Source organism: Hemicordylus capensis, chromosome 2 (genome assembly GCF_027244095.1).
Source record: "Hemicordylus capensis ecotype Gifberg chromosome 2, rHemCap1.1.pri, whole genome shotgun sequence".
Classification (NCBI taxonomy): domain Eukaryota; kingdom Metazoa; phylum Chordata; class Lepidosauria; order Squamata; family Cordylidae; genus Hemicordylus; species Hemicordylus capensis.
In genome coordinates, this window is record NC_069658.1 from 176299618 (window position 1) to 176321318 (window position 21701).

Sequence of the window (21701 nt, forward strand, 5' to 3'; positions counted from 1 at the left end):
GCCACACTGTTGTGCTGCTATCCCACTCAATTAGAAGTACTTTGGAATCAAGCTAGCCTACATATAGTGTGCTCTGGAGTCCCTTGCAAGATCTTCTCAGATGGCACAAGGTATTGTTGCTCAAGTGACTTCTTGGTTTCTTGTGCTGTTGGTCAGCCAGCTCACCTTCCCTTGTTTGTACTCTCCCTTTCCTCCATCCTCTCTTTCCCCCTGCCTCTTTTTTACTTTATTTCTAAAGTTTAGTTACTACTTTTGCAAAGTTGTTTACAACACCAAAAAGAAGCAGTTTCCTTCCAACACCCCCTTTTTACATTTTTCTCTCCCCTCCTGCTTTCTTTTGTGCCCCTTTTAATTTCTTGCTCCACCTGCACATTCTTAGTCCCTATCAGTCATGCAGAATGATGAGCAAGAGAAGAAGGGACCTTCCACATAGTGGAAGTGTCCACATAATGACACTGGCCATTCCAGCTTATGGGAAGAATGCCGTTTTGGGCAGAGCTGAATAGTTGCGGGTAGTATCAGAGATGTTCAGATGACTGGGAGCTCTTTTGTCAGACTTGGTTAACTTGACAAGCTAAGAGATTGTGGGAAATTATTATTGAGGTGGTTAAGCAAAAACTTTAGAACTTAACAACAGCCCTGCTGGATCAGGCCCAAGGATTCTATAGTCATCCTATTTCCCACAGTGGCCCACCAGATGCCTCTGAGAAGCCCATAGGCAAGAGGTGAAGGCATGTGATAAATAGATAAATCAGTATATTCATCTCAGATGTGCTGATTTACCACATGCATAAAACTTTTTCACACAAAGGAGCATTATAAAATATGTCACCCCCATGTGTAATCTAGTATAGGTCAGAATACTACCATGTCATTCTGCATAATGTGTAGAACAGCTCTGTGTAGGCAGCTGGAGAATGAAGGACCAATTTCCAGACTTCTTTCAATTAATGGATTTGAACCACCACCACCCCTCTCTCTCACACACACACATGGTATATACAATTACGTCACCCAATGAAGTGTTTCTACTTGCCTGGGTTAGATCTTTTAAGATGACCTTTTAGTTACTAATTTAGTTACTTTTTAGGAGATTCCTAAAAAGTCCAAAGAGGAAGCGATGCTAAGGCAGGTCTCCAGGCAGGATTCTTGAATGCTCATTAGAGGATTAGGTTTGCTTGACTGCATCTTCTGGCGATTTGGAAAGTCTCAGCAGCAGCAGCTAGTCATTTCTCAGGGCCAGCCCAACATATGATGGGGCCAGAGGCAGTAAATACAGATGGCATCCCCTGTTCCTACTAATTACTATATACAGGGCATTGCCTCCCCAATGGGTTGGGTTCCATATATTAGTTCTATCTGTTTCCATCACCACATAGATAATCCATTGCCTGAGCCAGCAGCTCTCCTTGTCTCACAGTAGGGCTGGCTCTGCATCCACGATATACAGGAGCTCCCATTATTTGCGGGGGTTCCATTCTTGCCAACAATCACAAATGCGGAAACTGCAAATGAAGTCTTAACTCTATGGGAATCTGGGGGTTTGGTTCTTCCAGCACAAATTATTTTTTGGCCCCAAATCACAAACAAACAAACATGGGAGGGAAGCAGAAATAATAGTACAGCACAATACCTCATTTCCCAGCTCTCCAGCAATGCCCCCCCCACCTCCAAATTGGCCGATCCAAGGAACAAGAGGTTCTGGGGCGGAAGGAGCAGCCACTTCTCAGGGGGATGTGTTATAGTCTGTGTCTTGCCTCTTCCTCCATTGGAGCATTTTGAGGAGGCTGAGGCTGGCCGATTGGGCTGGAAGATGATCTGATGGAAGGCGTTGTGGGGCAGGTGGCCACTGGCATCTTCATGTTTGAGGGTGGTGATGGGTGTGTATTTTATTTATTTATTTATTTATTTATTTGATTTATATACCGCCCTTCCAAAATGGCTCAGGGCGGTTTACAATTAAAACAGAAAACATTAAAAACAATTAAAACAGAGATACAAATATAAATACCAATTTAAAACGACTTTAAAAACAATTAAACTGTAGGCGCTGTTGGTCTGGTATCGAAATGGAGGCTTCTCTGAGGTGATCACAGTGTGCTGCCAGGAGGAAAGAAAGGCATGAGGATAGTCATGCCGAAACCACCATCATAATAGTGGCTCCAGCTCTCCCTTGCCTCGCTCCCCGCAGCAGTGGAATGAGGCAAGGGAGAGCTGGTGCCACCTTAAGCCACGTGCAGAGCCATGGCAGAAGGCCAAGCCGAGGCAGAAGGCCAAGCCGAGGAGCCTGCCTTCCTTTCCCCTCCTTCTCTTCCCTCCCATGTGACTAGTTTTGGCACTGTCTTCCTATTGGCTTCTGATCTCTGGGCAAACCAGGCAGCACATTTGAAATCTGGGGCACATGGCAAGGCTAAGTGAAGACCTCCTTGGGGTAGGCCATGTAGACCCCTGAAATATATCCAGCGTTTCTTTATCTACTGCAGAGAAGTCCATATTGGCTGCCTCTTCATAGAGTTTCCTCTCAAACCCAGTTATCACTGGTCCTGGTTCAATCAAACTGATGATGCAGAATGAAATGACTGGGACACAATGTGGGAACCCCATGGTCCACTGGACAGAGAGAGGCCCCATGCCCGAGTTTCAGCAGCCAGCAAGGAGCCTGCTTATGGGTCTCTGGTTTCAAAGCCAGCCTTTGCTTTTGAGCACCTGCCAATCTATTCTGTCAGGCTGCCAGCCCCCAAATTAGGTCTTTCGCTGCTATATGGTGGTGGGGAGTCTGGCAAGCAGGAAAGATGTCAATTTCCCTTTTTCTTCCTCTTGGAACATGAAAGAGAAAGGAGTTCAGCCTCTTGGCAACCAACTAGGGTTCCCTGTAACAGAGTTTCCCAGATGACGTTGACTGCAACTCCCGGTCCCAGCATCTAAAGCTACAAAGGCCTTTGGCTGGGGATTATGGGAGTTGTAGTCAACAACACCTGGAAATCCCTGTTACAGGGAGCACTGAGATCTTGTTCATTTTCTCTCTTCTTCCCTCCATTTTCCTGTTTTTCCCTTCTCAACTGCCACTTTTAGCATTCCATATGTTCCAATTTCTCTAAAACAGGTTTGATAGACTCATACAGCCCATCTTTCTGGCTCCTCTAATCCCCTTTCCCCACTTCTGCAGGGCAGAAATAAGAGCTGCCCATAGAAAACAATTGAGACATCCAGGATTTCAGCTTAGCTGTGATTGGGCAGACCCACCGCATGACTTCAGACAAAAAGCAATATCAAAGTACAGCAATTCCCTCTCTCCAACATATGTGTCCTGTTTCTTGATCTCTATGCTCTCTAAGCTAAGAAAGCATAATAAGAGAGCATAAGACATGTGAGCCAGCGTGGTGTAGTGGTTAGAGTGCTGGACTAGAACCAGGGAGACCCGAGTTCAAATCCCCATTCAGCCATGAGACTTGCTGGGTGACTCTGGGCCAGTCACTTCTCTCTCAGCCTAACCTACTTCACAGGGTTGTTGTGAAAGAGAAATTCAAGTATGTAGTACACCGCTCTGGGCTCCTTGGAGGAAGAGCGGGATATAAATGTAATGATAATGATAATGCTCTCTATGCTCTCCAGCACCTTAAGTGGAAGAGCAGGGAAATGCTTGACTGACAAGCAGAAGGTTGCCGGTTCGAATCCCCACTGGTACTATATCGGGCAGCAGCGATATAGGAAGATGCTGAAAGGCATCAACTCACACTGCGCAGGAGGAACCAATGGTACACAGCACCGTCCCTTGTGGGGTGTGGGGCATAGGGGCTCACTGCCTGTGTCTGATGTCAGCAGCATCTGACATCAGATGCAGCAGGGGGTGTGGCCTTGCTCCGAAATGGGGCCGCTCACCCTGTTTCAGAGCAAATGCCAGCCAGCACTGCGTATGCAGGTGTGGCTGGGGTATTTGCTCTGAAATGGAGCACACGGCCCCGTTTCAGAGCAAAGCCGTGTCCCCTGCATCAGGCGCAGGGGGCGCGGGGCTTGCTTTCCCCCCTCCCCCAAGCAAGCACACATGGTGGCGGTGGGCAGCCACAGCGGCCGCTGCACGCTCCGCCACCAGGAGCCAAGCGTGCAGGCAGTCTGTGAGGCTGCCTGCCGCTCACTGGCACAGCAGGGCCCCTCCAAATGCAGGGCCCAGGGCTACCACCCCGGTGACCCCACCCTAAGGTCAGGCCTGATGGTAAACCCCAAAGAAAACCACAGGGCTCTGTGGGCGCCAGGAGTCAAAATCGACTCGATGGCACACTTTACCTTTATGCTCTCTAAATTCCACAATGTCTTGGAAGCTCCCAGAACTGGTTTTGGGAATGATTTTATTTAATATTATTATTATTTAAAATTTTATTTTATTTTTAATTTTGAAGTGTATACACATCTGTGTAACAAGGGAATCTGCTGAGGATATAGAAACCACTATCTTATTTTTGGATGGTCCTGTTTCTCTTCCAAACTTATAGTAAGCTTAAGTGGTAGATTGCCAATTTATTTATTTATCATATTAATATACCACCTGATATCCGTATCTTGGGTGGGATGGCCAAGCCCTGATGATGATCCTTCTCACACATAGGCTCTGTGACTGTGCTTGCTAGGATGGATCCACATCAAACGTTTCTTTGTTTGTGTTTACAGTTGCTGACCAGAAGACCTCAGCACTTTAATGCTTTGCATTCTGTGGCATCTATGATCTAGTTCTAGTTGTTAAGATTTATGCTCTAAAATTTAACTGGCCCGTTAGCTAAATCAACAACTGATTAAAATTAGAGTCCAAAAAAAAAAGAAAAAGATACAGACTAGCATTTTAAAAAGACAACAACAATAATCCTCCATGCCTAAGAACTTGTTTTGGTCTTAAATCAAGCCTTGAAGAACATGAGGATTGCACTGACGGATCAGGCAAAGGTCCATCTAAACCAGTATCCTATTTCCTACCATGGCCTGTGCAATGAGGCACACAAGCAGGACATGATGGCAACAAGCCTCTTCATTGTTTGCCCCCCAGCAACTGGTATTCAGTGCATACTGCCTCTGAATATGGAGGTTCCATTTAGACATCATGGACAATAGCTGTTGAGACCACACCTTCTCCCTGAATGTGTTTAATTCCTCTTAAAGCCATCTATGCTAGCAATACCATGAAATTAATGATACATTGTGTAAATAAATACTTCCTTTTGTCTGTCCTGAATCTAAACGTCCATCAATTCCACTGGGTGACACCCTGCCACTCCAAGTCCTAGTATTATAGAAGTTCTCTCTCTTTGCTTTCTCCACACCATGCATTATCTTACATCTTTTTTTAAAGAGTGAAAATTCTCAGCTCATTTTTCCAGCATGCAACACATTGCATTATCAAGGTAACAGCTTGCATTGATAATACAAAGTGTGATCTACTAGAAACTAATTATCCTCATTTTTTCCCCTGAGAGGGATCTAGGAGTTCACATGCATAATATCACATGCATAATATTAAATTTGGGCTACATTGATAGCATCTTACAAGGTAGACTCCAGCAAACATAGCACAGCTTCTAGTTTTATTTGGGCTAACAATGTTGTGAGAAGGATGCATACAAGTGCAGAGGACTAGAGGAAAAGCAACCTAGATGAAGGGAGAAATCTCATATGAGGAAAGGCACAACTATAATCCACTCACTTGGCCCCAAATTTCAAGGCTTTCACAGAAACCTTCCACAGCAAATTTGGAGGCAGAGTAGATGTCATTGAGACTTGTAGGGAGTTGGATATTAACAACAACAAAAGTTTGTCACACTCACATGCAAACCAGGAACTTCTTGGTTGGCTTGTTACAAATTGATTTGTATGATAAGCCAACCAAGAAGCAAGGAGATCAGAAGCCAATAGGAAGACAGTGCCCAAACTAGTCAGCAAGGGAAAAAACAGAAGTGGCTCCAAAATGGCACTCAGAACACTTGAAACATTCCAAGCTCATTCCATCTGAAGAACCTACTTGATTGGACAGAACATTCTGACTCTGAGCTCGGAACGGAAAACAAACCCTGTTCTGTGCACATCCCTAAACAGAAGATGAAGTCTGGGGGTAAAAGAAGGCTGTAGGTAAAAGGGCCAATGGCTCCAAACACAGGAGGTTAAAAAGTTACAGTTACAAAATAAATCTTAAGGAGGCTTTTTCATGAGGTGTACAATATTAGGGAGTAGTTGTCAGTGAAAAGAGTCTAACCAGGTTGAACAGCTTGCCAGTTGGATACGTTTGTGAAGGATGGGTGAGAACTCTTTGCTGGTGCATTCTTGTGGCCAAGGGGGCTACTCTGCCATGCAAGTGATCTTGCCCCGCTTCCCCTTCTTTGCAGTAGAAGAAGCTCACAGCTAGGATTATTTGCATAATTTGTCTTGAGCTTTTGCCCAGTAGGGACTTTGCTGCTATGCCCCTGGTCTCTGTGGCAAACCACCATGCTAGGATGCACAGAGTAATAGGGCAGGAGTAGAAGCTGGGGATATCTTACTTCACAAAAGGAGTTTTGTCTTCCTAGGCTGTCTGTGTGCAACACACTATAGTCCTGTTGAAAAGGAGTCTAAGCTACAGGAGAATCTATATGATTGTCCTCAACACTTTGCAGGATGATACAGATAATCAACTTAACAAGTAGTTACAGTTGTCCCTCACCAACCACGGAAATGGACATTGCTATCAGCAGGGTAGCTGTGGTGCAGTCATCTTAAATAGGCTTACTCCCTGTATTGTTAATCAAGAGTTCCTGAGTCAGCAGCTTTGTCTGTTGTCCTACACATGCTGTTCCTTAACTCTTGCTGTCTCTTGGACTGACGCCTTGCCACAGCTGAGACTGGTTGCGCCTCCTCCACAAGAGTTGTCTCACCCGGCTCTAATTCATTTTCAACTCCCCATGCGTTGGACCCACTCTCCTTTCCAACTTCTGGTCCTTGCCCTCCCTCCTCTGCTGTAACCTCCGTCACCTCCTCCAGCTCCTTCTCAGAGTCTTCCAGCATGCCCATGACATCCAATCCAAGATGGCAGACGTGTAAACTTTTGAGGCACAAGTGGGCTAACTTGTGAACTGCTTAACCGATTTGAACCAAATTTGTTACAGCTGTAGGGACACATATTATTAATTATTATTATTTATTTGATTGCTATGCCCCCCTTCCAAAAATGGCTCAGGGCAGTTTACACAGAGAAATCATAAATAAATAAGATGGATCCCTGTCTCCAAAGGGCTCACAATCTAAAATAAACATAAGATAGACACCAGCAACAGTCACTGGGTAGATAGAGCCAGTTACATCCACACCGATTCAAGATGGCAAACGTGTAAACTTTGGAGGTACAAATGGGCTAACTTGTGAACCGCTTAAGTGATTTGAACTAAATTTGCTACAGCTGTAGGGACACATAGGAATGCCTCAATGGTGTCATTTGTCACAATGTCTAATCCCAATCCAAGATGGTGGATGCATGAACATTTGAGGTGCAAGATATCTAACTTGTGGATCTCTATCTGAATCAAATTTAGTCCAGTTGTAGAGACACTGAAAGGAAAGTAGGCTGATTAGTTCTTACTAGAACAGCTTGTTAACTGCCCCCGGTCTTTTTGCGACTACAATTCCCCTTGCTTCCCATTGGTTTTAATGCCTTGGCAACCGTGAATTCATCAGGTTTTCCAGGAGTGGAACCCTAGAGGTTGGCGAGAGACGGCTGTACATGCTCATTGTGGAAAGCTATTGCTTGGTAAATGTTGGTTTTATTCTTTGTAGGAGAGGAGGAAACTTTTAGGAGAGGAGTTATCAGGAATGGGAATATGGCAGGCTGAGAATCATGAACACCAACCAAGGGCTTTAAGAAGTTATCAAAAAATAGGACACGCATGAGTAGAGATTTGAGGAAGGGCCAAAGCTCAGTGGTAGTTAAAAAGGTCCTAGGTACAACTCCAGTTAAACGGATCTCAGCAAGACTAGAAAACCCTCCCTGTTTGAGGACTTGGAGAGCCACTGCCAGTTGGAGTAGACAATAATTACCTAGATGGACCTATGTCTGACTCTGAATAAGGCAGGTTCATATGTTCCTAAAAGGAGAACTGAACAGTCCATATGAGAAGGCTTCCTCATTGCAAAGGAAATAAAGTTTCTTGTTGGTCTTTCTTCCCATAATCTTCCTCTTCCTTTTGGCCAATCAACACTTGCTGTTTAGAGTTCTCCATGGTGAAGCTCTCCCCTGCCCGAGCCTCACCTTGACACTGCTCATCAGTCATCACTATGAGTCTTGACCCCAAGTCTCACCAGGACACTGCTCATCACTACAATGTGGCAATGTGGCCCACTGCTGTTTCATATCAGGGAAGACTTCTTGGATAACAAGCCCCAAGCCAAAGAAGTTGGTGTCAAAGAGATGCTGCATGGATGCCATGCTCAGGCGTCCACTGGACCCATCATGCCCAGTCCAGCATTGTTCACTGGCTCCCACTGCCACTGGCTCCCAGACCTTACAATGAAGAAGGCAGTGGCTTAGTGATAGGGAACATGATAAAGTGCTGCTTTCCAAAGAACCCTGCAGTGATACATCAACCATCAGGGAAAAGAATGAGAAGACAGAATCCATTCTGTAGTTCACCTTCCATAATCAGCAGGCAATTAAGACCCAATCCTACATGAAGGCTTACGGCATGCTCTCCTAACAAAATGAGAGTTCAGGGGTGTTTCCCAGGGTTTCAGCAACACACCTCCCACTGTGCCTCAGAGGTCTCTTACAGCTTACAATTACTCTTACAATTCTACTTACAAGTCAGTTCACATGGTCATTTTGATATGTTGGAATGTTAGTCTCCAGTATTTATGTCAATTGCTCATGCCTCCAGTGTACTTGCTTCATTCCAACTACAGTGAAGCTGTCGAAGAAGATAATGTGATGAGGGCACAACTCATCACATGACCTACATTTAATGAGCATTTGAAGACTTTCAAATCAGAGATGATGGTTCCAGATGATGGTTTATTCTCATATTGACTACTGATGGTTATGGGGGATTTTGCAGCATAGCTGCACAATACTGGACTCTCTGTGATTATTTGGTGCTATTTACACAAATACCTATTTATTTTCATACTACATTTATTCTAACATGATAACCTTAGCAGAACAACTTGAGCAATGAACAAAAGTGTAGATGAACCATAGCACTACTCTGCATATGTGGCAATATTTGGGGGTTGATCCCAAGGGCATGCCCTCCTCTTTCGCACCTGAACATACCTTTGCCACCGTACAGAGGTACAGTCATTGCCTTTTTGCAGTTTGTTTAAACAGAGAACAATATTATCACTATTATGATATTCTCCCTCTCCCATCTTATTTTTAAATATAAAGAGTCCATTCCCATTCATGTTTACACAGATGAAAGCTTCTCTGCTGTTAATGGGACTTGCTGACAAGAAACAAACAAAAAGTTATGAGAAAGAGATATCTCAGACTTTAAGGGATACCCCTACAGAAACCCTTGCACCTATCTGTTGAAATTGGGTGGGACATCATGCTATATCTGCAATTTTCATCCCATTCTGTCAACAAATAGAAAAGTTAGATTTTGTTTTAAAGATTTCTTATTATAGTCTAGAGCAGTAATTGTCACTATTTTTTTTAAAAGAAGGGTCACTTTGGCAAAAAAAACCCCCAAAACCAAAATCCAACAACCCTTCACTGTGAGAGCCATTTCCTTCCCACTGTGCTGACTTCCACACATTATCACACTTTTCTCAGTATTGGGAAGGCCCTTTAAGAGAGAGAGAGAGAGAGAGAGAGAGAGAGAGAGAGAGAGAGAGCCCTCTCAAGAGGTCTGTGGGGAAAGACCTGGAAAGGGCTACACTTTCTAGTACTCTGTGCATGCCTTCCAATATGGTGCAGGGGCTCAAGTGGGTTCAATTTTCATTGAGCTCCATCCAGTGCTAGGTAAGGTGCAGAACAGCATGGTGGAGATGACATGTGGTGCCAGAGCAGGCCTGCACAACATACGGCCCGCGGGCTGCATGCAGCCCGCGAGGCCTTTTTTCCTGCCCCCCGGGGCTATTTTCCCTTCCTCCCCCTGCTGATTAAAAAAAAACCACGCCTCCAAATTCCAGCCGCTGCGCGGCCGAGGAGATGACTGCGGCAGTGCGAGTGTTCTTCCTTACCCCCCCCCCCATGGCAGCAGTGGTGCACAGCGGCAGAAATCAGAGCGACACTTGAGCCGGCCATTTGGCCCGGCGTTGCTTCCCAACTGCGAGGCGTGCCTGCGCAGTTAAGTCTCTTAACTGCACAGGCATGCCTCGCAGTTGGAAAGTGACGCTGGGCCAAATAGCAGGCCCGAGCGTCACTCTGAATTCTGTCACCATGCGCCTCCACTGCCGCTGTGGGGGAGGGTAAGGAAGGACACCCGCACCCCCGCAGCCATCTCCTCAGCCGCACGGCAGCTGGAATTGGGGGGGGGGGGTTAAGCAGCAGGGGGAGGAAGGGGAAATAGCCCCGGGGGCATCTCCTCAGCTGCGTGGTGACTGTAATTGGGGGGGGTGGGGTGGCGGTGATGAGGTAGGAGGCGGCGGTGGACAGTGGCCCCACGAGGGAGTCCAGTGGCGAGGGCAGGGAAAAATGGCAGGGACAGAGGGAGCCCGGCGGGGAGAGAAAGTGTTGCCGAGGGATGGGGAGGCAAAGCTGTTAGTGGTGGGAGGAGAACGGGGACCTCCAGAACAATGGGGAACAGACTCTCTCTCACCAAGTTTGCTTCATTCTCTCTCTCTCTCTCTCTCTCTCTCTCTCTCTCTCTCTCTCTCTCACACACACACACACACACATACACACACACACGATTGCTCCATTCTCTCTCTCTCTCTCTCTCTCTCTCTCCAAGACTGCTCTTCTCTCTCTCTCACCCAACAAGACTGCTCCATTCTCTCTCTTTCTCTCTCTCTCTCTCCCAACAAGACTGCTCCATTTTCTCTCTCTCTCACCCACCAAGACTGCTCCATTCTCTCTCTCTCTCTCTCTCTCTCTCTCTCTCTCCAAGTCTCCTGCTGCATCCATTCCATCTTTCTTTCCCCTTCTCCCTTCTTTTCCAAAATTATGAGAAGAGCTTCTCATTTTTTTTCTCCTTAAAAGTGTTCCATGTTATGTGTGATGATTTGGCAGAGGTAGAAAGGAAGAACAATGCATTTTATTATGTATTTTGTACAGATTGTATAATATTTATATTATTAGAATGAATTTTAATTCAACTTATTTCATATTAATTTAATAAATCTTGGTCTGCCAGAACATCAAAAGTTAAATATTGATTAAATTCATTTTTAATTCATTTCACTTTAATTTGGTTGATCGATTGATTGATATTAAGTGTTACTCTAATAATCAGCACCCTAAGAATTGACCTCGGACCCCATAAACCAAATCACGGTTGGTTTCGGCCCGCCAGGTCATTTGAGTGGTGCAGGCCTGTGCCAGAGGGATGGTGCAGAGTACTCCTCTTTGGCCAAAGCTTTGCACAGGCCCAATAAACAATTACTCATGGGGCTGCACTTAGGCTTAATAGGAGGTACCACTGGCTCTTAGATCTGACAATGAAGAACACTGGTCCCATCTAGGGAATTGCTTTGGCAACGAATCATTTTATCACTATTATAATTATTGCCACTGGGGGAGGGAGGCTGGTGGCGGCCCATGTTTGGCTACTGCCGCAGCCCCCTGGCCCTGCAGCCCCCTGCATCTGACGTCAGATGCAGGGGGCCGGCGAGCAATCATCAGGGGTGGAGCCACCATGGGGCGAATGGGTTCAAAGAGCCCTGGCTGCCGCCCCCAGGGGCCGAGACTCGCAGCCCCAGACATGCCTCCCGCATCTGACATCAGACACGGGGCGTGGTTTCACACCCAAATGGGGCCGCTCAGCCCCATCTGGGAGGGAGATCGGCCTGTGCTGCATTGGCATTGGCAGCAGGGCACCTGCACTGGCATTGGCAGCGGGGCTGGAGTGACTCTCCCTGCCTTTTAAAGGCAGGGAGAGACACTCCTCCTGGCCTTGCTGCCCACGCAGCGCAGGCCGATCTCCTCCCAAACGAGGCCGTGCAACCTTGTTTGGGAGGGAGATCGGCCTGCGCTACATTGGCAGCAAGGCCAGGAGGAGTGGCACTGTCTGCCTTTAAAAGGCAGGGAGAGTCACTCCGGCCGCGTTGCCAATGCCCAAGTCAGGGATTGCCATTCCGGCTGCGCTGCCAATGCAGCACGGGCCGATCTCCCTCCCAAATGGCTCCGCATGACCCTGTTTGGGAGCGAAATAACGCCCCCCCCCCGTGTCTGACGTCAGACTTGGGGGGCGTGTCTGGGGCTGTGAGGTGCGGCCCCTGGGGGCAGCAGGCAACCTGGGTTCTTTGAACCCATTCACCCAATGGTGGCTCCACCTCTGATTATTGCTCATTCTCCTGAACCCTCTGCAACTGAAAGAGCACCAAAGCAGCAATTGAACACACATTTAAAAATTAAGGGAATTGTGGTTTCAGAACAATATCTGCACGTTTATTCAGATGCAAGTCCCACTATACTCAATGGGGCTCACCCCCAGGAAAGTGTGCACAGTATAGCAACAGTGTTCCATCTAACAGGGATTCCCAGATGTTGTTGACTACAATTCCCAGAATCCCCAGCTGCAACGGTTTACGGCTTTTATTTTATTTTAATTTTATTTTACATTTTATACCCTGCTCTTCCTCCAAGGAGCCCAGAGCGGTGTACTACATACTTAAGTTTCTCCTCACAACAACCCTGTGAAGTAGGTTAGGCTGAGAGAGAAGTGACTGGCCCAGAGTCACCCAGCTAGTATCATGGCTGAATGGGGAGTTGAACTCAGGTCTCCTCGGTCCTAATCCAGCACTCTCCAGTCCTAATCCACACTGGCTCTCACTTTGCTTGGGGATTATGGGAGTTGTAGTCAACAACATCTGGGAATCACTGCTAGAGGGAATACTGGATAGCAGCCAAGTAATTAAAGGGGGGCAATTGGCTGGGATTTCAGAAAGTCATTAACTAACTATGAGCAACAATGTTCAGAGCACCAGGAGACACTTAAAACGATAAAGATTTCTTTTGTTTCTTCCCATCCAGGCTCTACAGGAATGTCAGCAAAAAGGGGTGGGGGTGAGGAAAATGTTGCAGAAGTTAATAAGCTAAAATGTGTGGCAACAGAATTTATATTTTGTAAAAAGCCAGATTTGGAGGGGCAGTGGGAGGAGGCACAGGGGAAGAACAGGGGGAGCATGGACAATCAATTGGCAACATTCTGCCCCCGTGTGGACAGAAAGTAACGACAGGAGTACGGGGGGGCGGGGGGACCCACAGGAAGTGTTGCATGTAGGTGCTCCATTTCACCTATCCATGCAGTTCAGTTTGAAAAGCTCTCCATCAGGAAGTGCCCAAGATATTATAGACCCAAAATCTGTGCTTCACCGTGTGAGTACAGTGAAGCATTCACGCAAGCATTTTTGCATGATGATCAGGAACCTTTAAGCTCACAGTTTGCCTACTAAGAGTTCTGAGAATTGGCTTCATTTCTAGAACTTCTTCCCTATTATTGTCTAGATCAGACCTTGACAATTTTTCTTGGGATCCAGTAATTCTAATTACTGGACTTAGTGATGGACATTATTGAGGGGGAGGGTAAATGGGCTTCTCTTTACCCCCTTTACAAGTAACATACTTAGAACAGAAAACAAGGCTGCTTGGGACAAAAAAAGATTGGATTAAATAACTCTGCCTCTGAATTTCCTAGTCTAGACTCTATAGCTGCCTGGTTCATGGGATTTGTCAGGCCTGGTTTAGGTATACCTCAGAAGCTTAATCTAGGTTTGGCCAGAGGCGTAACTAGGGAAAACGGTGCCCAGGGCAAACACTGAAATTACACACACACACCCGGCCTTTTTTAAGCACTGACATCTTGTCTCACCCTAAGAGATGTGGATTGTCTTGCCCATTTCAGCTCATGAATTGGAACAATGGTCCGCACAGTGAACAGAGATCAAAAGTGTTAACTCCCATGTACCTGGCAGCTCTTTAAAAGACAATCTCTCTATGTTTTGTTTCATTGTCTGATTTTTGTTCCCATCAACTATATTATTCATACCAGTTTCCACTTGTTTAACAACAACAAACACCAGAGAAGCCCACGTCTTGGATGCATCTCGCCCCCTGCCGCCAGGAGTTCTGCACGCACCCCCTCTCGCCAGCTCTCTCTCTCTCTCTCTCTCACGCTTACACACACCCTCCCGCAGTCGTGCAAGCGCAAGGGGCGCAACTGCTCCGCATCCGGCCAGTGCCTGAAGGCTGCTTACCTAGCCCTGGCACGAAGGTGTTGAGGAACAAGCAGATGACGGCCACAGGGAACGGCATGTAGGGGATGGTGGCGCGCAGAGGTCCCTTCTTCTCCCTCACTTGCACCACCACCCCGCCAGAGGAGGTGGCGGCACCGCGGCAGCCCCTTGAGCAGCATCCCCAGCGGCTGCCCCAGCAGCAGAGTCCCCCTCTTTGGGTCCGTGGTCCATGACACCTGTTGAAGCGTGCACGGAGCTGGGGGAAGGGAGGGAGAGGCAAAGCCACCGCTCCCCAGAGGAGTCTCTGCTGGAGTGAGCCGCCGGAGCGGGAATCAGCCGTCGCCTCAGAAGGCACCTCTGGAGTGGAGTGGAGGGAGCGCGAGGCGAGGGACTGAATACGTGCCCAGACCCCGGAGCGCTCGGTTTAAAGAGACCGTGCAGCAGTGCACGCTCTCTCACTTGTCACATGCGCTCCCTCCCTGCCTCGCGCCCTCCCAGTTGTTTGGCCTGCGCCAGCATGCACACGCTCTTGGCTTCTCCTTCCCCGCGAAAGGCGTGCAAACATCTACCGTATATTTCATTCTCCCATTCCTGCCTTCCAAGACAAGTCCTCGTAACCTCAGAAACTCGCTGTCTCCAAGCACACATACTTAGGAGGCCAGCAAAGCAATGGGGGGGTGGGTTTGCAGGCGTGGAAGGGACCGCTCGTGGGGGAGGGGGCGCCGACGACGCGCTCCCTTGACTGCTGCTGCTGAGCCGGAGAAATTTTTATTTTTTAAAAAAATTATATATTAAAAATTTTTTGGGATCAGCGGGGGTCATGGTGGCGCCCCCCACGTGACCCGCAAAGATGGTGCCTGGGGCACATGCCCCCCCTGCCCCCCTGCCCCCTATCATTACGCCTCTAGGTTTGGCAAGTGGCATACTGGGCTAGACGGATCCATGTCTGATCCAGAGCAAGAAGGATGATGGTAAAGAGGAGGAGGAATAGAATGCTTTTTGACAAAGAAGCTCAGAAAGCAGCTTACATCACAAAGGGAATGCGAAAAAGCATGGAAAATTGTTTCCTGTTGCAAAGGGGCTCTCAATTTAAAAAGAAACACACTCCACTAGGCTGAATAGGGGTAAGTGTTATCCCCTGTAATAAGTGCCTCTTTGCTCAGTTAGCAGGGGTAAGATGCTCCCAAGGCTAACTGGGCCCAGTTATGTCCATCTTGATTGATTAGGTAGGAAATCAGGCAATGATTGGTGACAGAATAAATATTGGTCATCTTATTATTTATTTATTATTTATTATTAAAAATTTTATACCGCCCTTCCAAAAGGCTCAGGGTGGTTTACATTAACACCATTAAAATCAATTAACAATTTAAAAAGAAATTATAAAACTGCATAAAATAATAATTAACAATTAAAACATCATAAAACACCAATTAAACAGCCAAAACAATTTAAAAACAAGTTTTAGAAAGCTGAGAAAGCTTGGTTGAAGAGATGTCTTGAATTGGGAGGGAACTTTCCAGGGCTATTTTAGGGGAGGAGTTGCTTTCCTACCAAGCACATTCACCCTGCACTGGGGGATGCTGTTCACATAGTACCGAATGGACTCCTCAGTAGTCATGTCCAGCTCCTTGATTGAAGAGTCTTCTGCAGTACAGGGCCTGCTTGCTTCTCCAAGTTCAGACTCTTCTTCAGATTCCTTATGGTGGCGATAACTAGGGAGGGAAATCAAGGGTCGGGGTTACAGGATGCCAATGTACTGCCTGGGACAGGCAGACACATACAGTAGCCTTGTGTGATGGATCTCCAGCATTTGACATATAGCGCCAAGTGGATGTCTTCCTCGATTTTGCTCTCCCTGTGGATGTCTGTGTGATGGTCTGTGCACGCAAGGGCGGGCGGGAGAGAAGCAGCGGCAACAGCCACCTCTGAGAGAGCTCAGCTGGATGCAGAGAAAGCCTGAGCTTCTGCTGCAGCCTGGTGAGTCCCAGCAGACAGTAGCTGGGGCGCAGGGGAGGGAAGGCGAGGCGAGGGACCTGCAACTGGCAGAAAGAGGGGTGGGGGGAGGAGGGAGCATTTCTGGCTCCTCGTGGGGGAGGGGGAGTGAGCTAGTCATGGAGTCTTCCTCAGCACTTGCAATGCAAATTCAGTGCTGAGTTGAGCTTGCCGTGTGGCTCTTAAACAAAAGCACCGGAACTTTGCAACAGGGGGAAAAAGGGGTGGAGAATGAGTGGGGTTATGCTTTCCTATAACGCTTCTAGCTTGCAACTCTAGTATCCCCTAGGCAGGGAGTACAGGCAAACTTGACTCTCTCTCTCTCTCGGCAGTTGAACTACAACTCCCATCATCCCCCAGCCACAATCAATTGAGGGTGGGGGTGATGGGAGTTGTAGTTCAACACCTGCAAATCCTGGCTATCACTGATAACAGGAGGGTGGGGAAAAGAGAAACGCTCATACTTGTGAAGGGAGAAGAAAACATATCTGCAGCTTACCACTTACTCATGTAACAGTAACAGTATAAATGTCAATAGTCTTCTGTCTCCCTTCTACACTCACAACAGTACTTTGCTGAAGCCTTTTAACTGAAATGCTCTTGCAGTTTGAATGCCCCTGTTGGTGCCTGTTCAGCATAAGATTCAGAGCAGAGGGGGAGAGCGATTTTCTTCCCATTTCTCTGATAGAGATTGTTCATCCTTTTTAGGGTCTCTCTGACTTTTTAAAAAAGAGGGGGGGGCTTGTCTGATCCCTCACAAAAGCTTTGGTCTTTACTACATATTTAGGTAGCAGTTTGCATAATCCTGCCAAGACCTGTACCTGATGGACCCCATTTACCCCTTTTGGAGTAGTTTGTGACTAACCCAGAGAGTAAACAATGAAAAGTGGCAGAAAATAATTTCTTACGCATGTGTAGTCAGGTCTTCTAAGTACACACAAACAAGAGACTTTATCAAAACTATTGATGAGAAGAGCATTTGCTTCAAGTCCTTTATCTGAACCTCCATAGTTTCTAAACCTGAAATTGGTTTGAATTAGCTTTGTGTGAGAAGTTATACCCAGTGAACAAGCTCAGGTTGCTTTGCTAGAGTTCAGGATTGGTTGTTGGAGGTAAAGATGCTCTAGAAATATAGAATGTGGCTGGTTGCTTTGGGGATTGTTAGTGTCTTTGAAATTGCGTTAAGAAGAGCCTCTGAAATAAGGAGTGGTGGGAAAACACAGGGAGGTTGTGTTTATATAGATTATATCATTCTTGCATGTGTGTGTGTCTGAGGTAGAGATCGTGTATGAATATGAGCATGTACATATAAGAGGAGATACGAAGCCATCCTTTTTTTAAATATAAGACTATCTGTAACAACGATTTCTTTTACCATACCTACAATCAATAGGGCTGCCACCTGTTTCCTAAGAGAGATTCTGTGTCTTTAGCAACCACGACAGGTAAAAAGTTCAATAGATGCAGATTTCTTGGAACTATACTTTCATGCTAGAAAAAGCTGTACTTATTGAATTTCTGCCTCTCGTGTGTTCAAGCTATAAGAAACTCAGCAAAACACACACACACACTCAAACCACCCCCACTACCCCAAGATAGTGTCGTTTCCTACATGCTAATTGGCCCTTTGGCATCTTCCTTGTGAATTCTGTGCAAAGTGTACAGAGTACTGCAGCACTATTCTCTACTCCATCCCATGGGCTGAGGCCATATAATACAACCCCTTTGCTGAAGCTAAACAGATCCAGTTGTAGTCAGTGCCTGGATGGGTAATCGCTTGGGAACCCCATGCAGTGTTCCCAGATGTTGTTGACTACAGGTCTCATAATCCCTATGCAAAAGCCATCACAGCTGGGGAATATGGGAGTTGTAGTCAACAACATCTGGGAATCCGTGATAGAGGGAACACTGACCACATATATAGTTGGAATTCCATGATGGAAGAAAGGCGGGATAGAAATGGAATGCATAAATAAATGCTTCTCCATCATATGCTTATGAGATGGGCCATTGATATCAGATTCCATACAGTATAGGGTTCATCGGCTTTTAATAGCTGGGTACAAAGCAGTATTTTGGCAGCTATAGTGCTATAGTATTTGGAGATATTACAGCTGAAAACATTCTTCTTCCTACAGTTATAGAATTAAGTAATCCTGTTAATGTTCACATTTTGCAAATAAGGGAATGAGGCTGAGAGAGTTATCTGAAAGATGGGTGTCAGATGTTTGGATGGGGGGGGCACAATTTCAGTGCTTGCCCTGGGCGCTATTTTCCCTAGATACGCCACTGTTTCCATTCACCCCGAGCTCGTTCATGGTTCTTCTCTGCAACTTTGCCAGCTCTAACATAATCTGGCTGAGCTGGGCTGACCAGAACTGCACCCCATATGTCAAAGGTCTCTGCCCCAAAGCGTTGGACCAGCTGTCTCGACCCAATTCCTCAGCCAGAAGGAGGAGGATGCACCATCTGGAAGCCTACTGGGCTACCTGTATTGCTGCCCCTCCTTCTGTTCTGCACTCCTTCCCTGCCCCATTGGCCCCAACTCCTGCCAATGTCTGCTTAAGGGTCGCATTCTCACCTTCTCCCTGCTCTCTTCTAGGTTGCGAAGAGTCTGCCTTTGCTGTAGGCAGATCTTTAAGTCCTCCCCTACCAGTGACTCCGCCAAGGGCAAGCCCCCCAGAGGGAGGTTCTTTAAATGGAAACACCGCATTGAGCCTACTCCAGCACCACCTCCAACTCCCACAGGGGGCTCCCCGGCAGTATCCGGAGTCACCATCGATGAGCAGGTGCCCCTGGTTGGGACTGGGGCCGACTCTTTGGGGAAGGTGAGACAGCTAGTGCTTGGGAACCTGGCAGACTTGTGGGTCTGAATGAAAAGGCCTTTGGTGAGAAGTCGCTTCCCTTGGGGAGATGCTAATCTCTCATTATTCATATAGGCTGGCTGACTTGGGATGTAACCTCGAACTGGTAGCCCGCCTTAATTCCAAGAAAGGGAATCCCCATTTTTAAATTCCAAATGGGAATCAAAGTCCTTAAACCCACTCACCCCCGACTCTTCTTCCCTTCCAGATCTGACTACTGGGATCTGACTACTGGAGTGGAGAAAATGGAAAGAGCTGAGGTAGGGATCCATTCAGAAAAGGGCCTTCCTCCCTAGAGCCCAGGACATTTCTCTGAGAGGCATTTGCCCCATACGGGATCTGAAAGCTCCCACTCTCTGCTCTGATCCCTTTCCCACTTCTGCATTATCCCTGAGAGGCAGAAGCAGATATTCCATGGAGGGGGTGGGGTCCCCAGAAAGGACCTGAGAGCAGCCCACCAAGTAAGGGTGCCCGCTCCATTTCCAGGAAGGCACGGAGAGTCCTTCATCTCTAACAGCTCAATGCTTCTAATATTCAGGTCACCCTCTGCTGGACTGAATTCTTGACATCCATTATTGACGGTATTAAGGATGCCAAGTCCTGTGAAAGTGAGATGCTGTCGTATGAAAAAGACAAGGCTGTGGATGCCATACTAGAGAGTGAGATGTGGCAGAGAATGGAAGATGATGACCAAGCGCAGGCTCAGTCAAAACCTGACTGCCAAAAGTGTGTGTTTGAGGCTGGTGCTATCCCAATGAAGTCCATGGGTACTGACCAACTCTCTTCTGCTCTTTGATCTCTGCCAGGAAATTATGGAGGACATCAAGAAGCATCCAGCCCCTGGGTTTCTCTTCAGCCTCACCATGGACACTCTTACGGAACTCAGGTATGCTTATAGTCCACAGAGAAAGGGCAGTGGCAAACCAGGAAAGATCTGTAACTGGATCTCCCCCTTTTAAAAATATAGCTTTTAATTTGTTAAGTATTAGGGCCTTCTCCAAATCAGGTCCTTCCCAGACCGGGATTGGACCTTTTCAGGGAAAAGAGGAGAACCCATTACAGACCTTGCTGGGTTGCTATGTTCCTCTTCTTTAGAGGAGCTTCCATTGGCTGGATCACCAGTCCTTCTCACACTACAAAATATCATCTTTCTCCCTCCAGCAAAATGAAGCCAGCTCTGCCGTTCAATGTAAAAGCAGCCGTCCTGCACGTGGCGGTGTCCGGGGTGGATCAACTGGACCCAGGGACCCAAGTAAATTCTTCTTGGGCTTTTTTCTCTTGCGAAGAAAACGTGATACCGCTGTCATTGTGAGTGATTTTTCAATGTTGTATTCTCAAGACCGGTTGTGTCTCCTACTCATGACTTATCTTCTCTTTCCCTCCTTGAAGGAGAAAATGGCATCCTTCAAGAAGATGCTCAGGGGGCTGCTGGAGGATGCCCCGTCTATCCAGGACACAATTGGCATCTTGAAGGTAAGTGAAATGGAAGCCCTATTCAGACATCGGGTAGTAGATGTGTGCAGGTGTCTGAACACTGGTATGTGATTTTGTGTGCATGACTGTAGTTGCATTTCTTTTCAAAGTGAACCTGGGCACGGGCCCCTCACAGGCCTGGTACAGAGAGGGAGTGTCAAGCAGTGCCTGTATTCAACATTATGTATGAATTCCTGTCCTTGTGTCCAGATCTGCACCTGTGCACTGTCCACTCATGGTCCGAGTGTGGAACATAAGGTGTGAATGGGGCTTCTGACTTTTGCCTCTCCAACATCCGAATGTGGCCTGACAGAAAGAGGCAGCAGACCCCATTCTCTTAGTTTACTGAAGATATGTCTAGGTCATTTCCCTATTAGAAGTCAACTGGCTGAGAAGACAGAGAAAACATCACTCCCATAAGCAACCTTCAGAAATGTTGAAGATCTTGTCAACTTTATTGGGGGTGTGTGTTTATACGGAATTAGATCATCCTTCGATTCCTTTGGGCCAGCAACCAAGGGATCTTCCTGTAGTGGGACAAATTCCTTCCGGGCATAGCTCTCAGTAGCATGGCAAGGGATGATTTAGGCCAGTGCGATGACTCTGAGCTGCTGTTTCAACCCACAGGAGCTCCACAAGTACATCAACTCGGAGAAGCCCCGGCTGCAGACTCTGGGCCGAGAAGACTACATTGATGCTCTGGCTCACGTGGCCAGACTGCCCAATGTGGAAGTAAGTACCCTGCTGTGGACATGGCTTCAGCATCCTCTGCTTCATCTTCTGCTTCAGCATCCTCTGTGGGACCCCTTGTCAGGTTCCAGGTTCAGAAGAAGACCTTCCATTGGTCTTTGGTCACACGGGGGCTGCCGGGCAGCATACTTGCTGGAGAGAGGCTGTTTCCACTGGGGATCACCGAATGCCCCTGGGTACACCAGCAGGGGCAGGAGGAACAGAAGAGAGCTGGCTCCCCCCAGTGTCTCTTCCAGCTGCCCAGTGCCCAGAAGAGCCATGCTACATCTTTGGGAA

General features: G+C 47.2%; 1 protein-coding gene and 1 pseudogene across 1 annotated transcript in view; one reads left to right on the plus strand and one right to left on the minus strand.

Annotated features, from left to right (window-relative positions):
• Positions 1-1726: 1726 nt before the first annotated feature.
• LOC128343711 (retinol dehydrogenase 8-like) lies at positions 1727-16125 on the minus strand (annotated as a pseudogene).
• A 112-nt stretch (positions 16126-16237) lies between these two features.
• Positions 16238-21701, plus strand: part of LOC128343712 (uncharacterized) — a 34924-nt gene continuing 29460 nt past the window's right edge. Inside the window, exons 1-6 of the mRNA XM_053293149.1 lie at positions 16238-16323; positions 18941-19166; positions 19411-19462; positions 19741-19783; positions 20009-20088; positions 21303-21401. Coding sequence (XP_053149124.1) covers positions 16290-16323; positions 18941-19166; positions 19411-19462; positions 19741-19783; positions 20009-20088; positions 21303-21401 — 534 coding nt within the window. The 5' untranslated portion in view covers positions 16238-16289. The remainder of the gene's footprint in view (positions 16324-18940; positions 19167-19410; positions 19463-19740; positions 19784-20008; positions 20089-21302; positions 21402-21701) is intronic.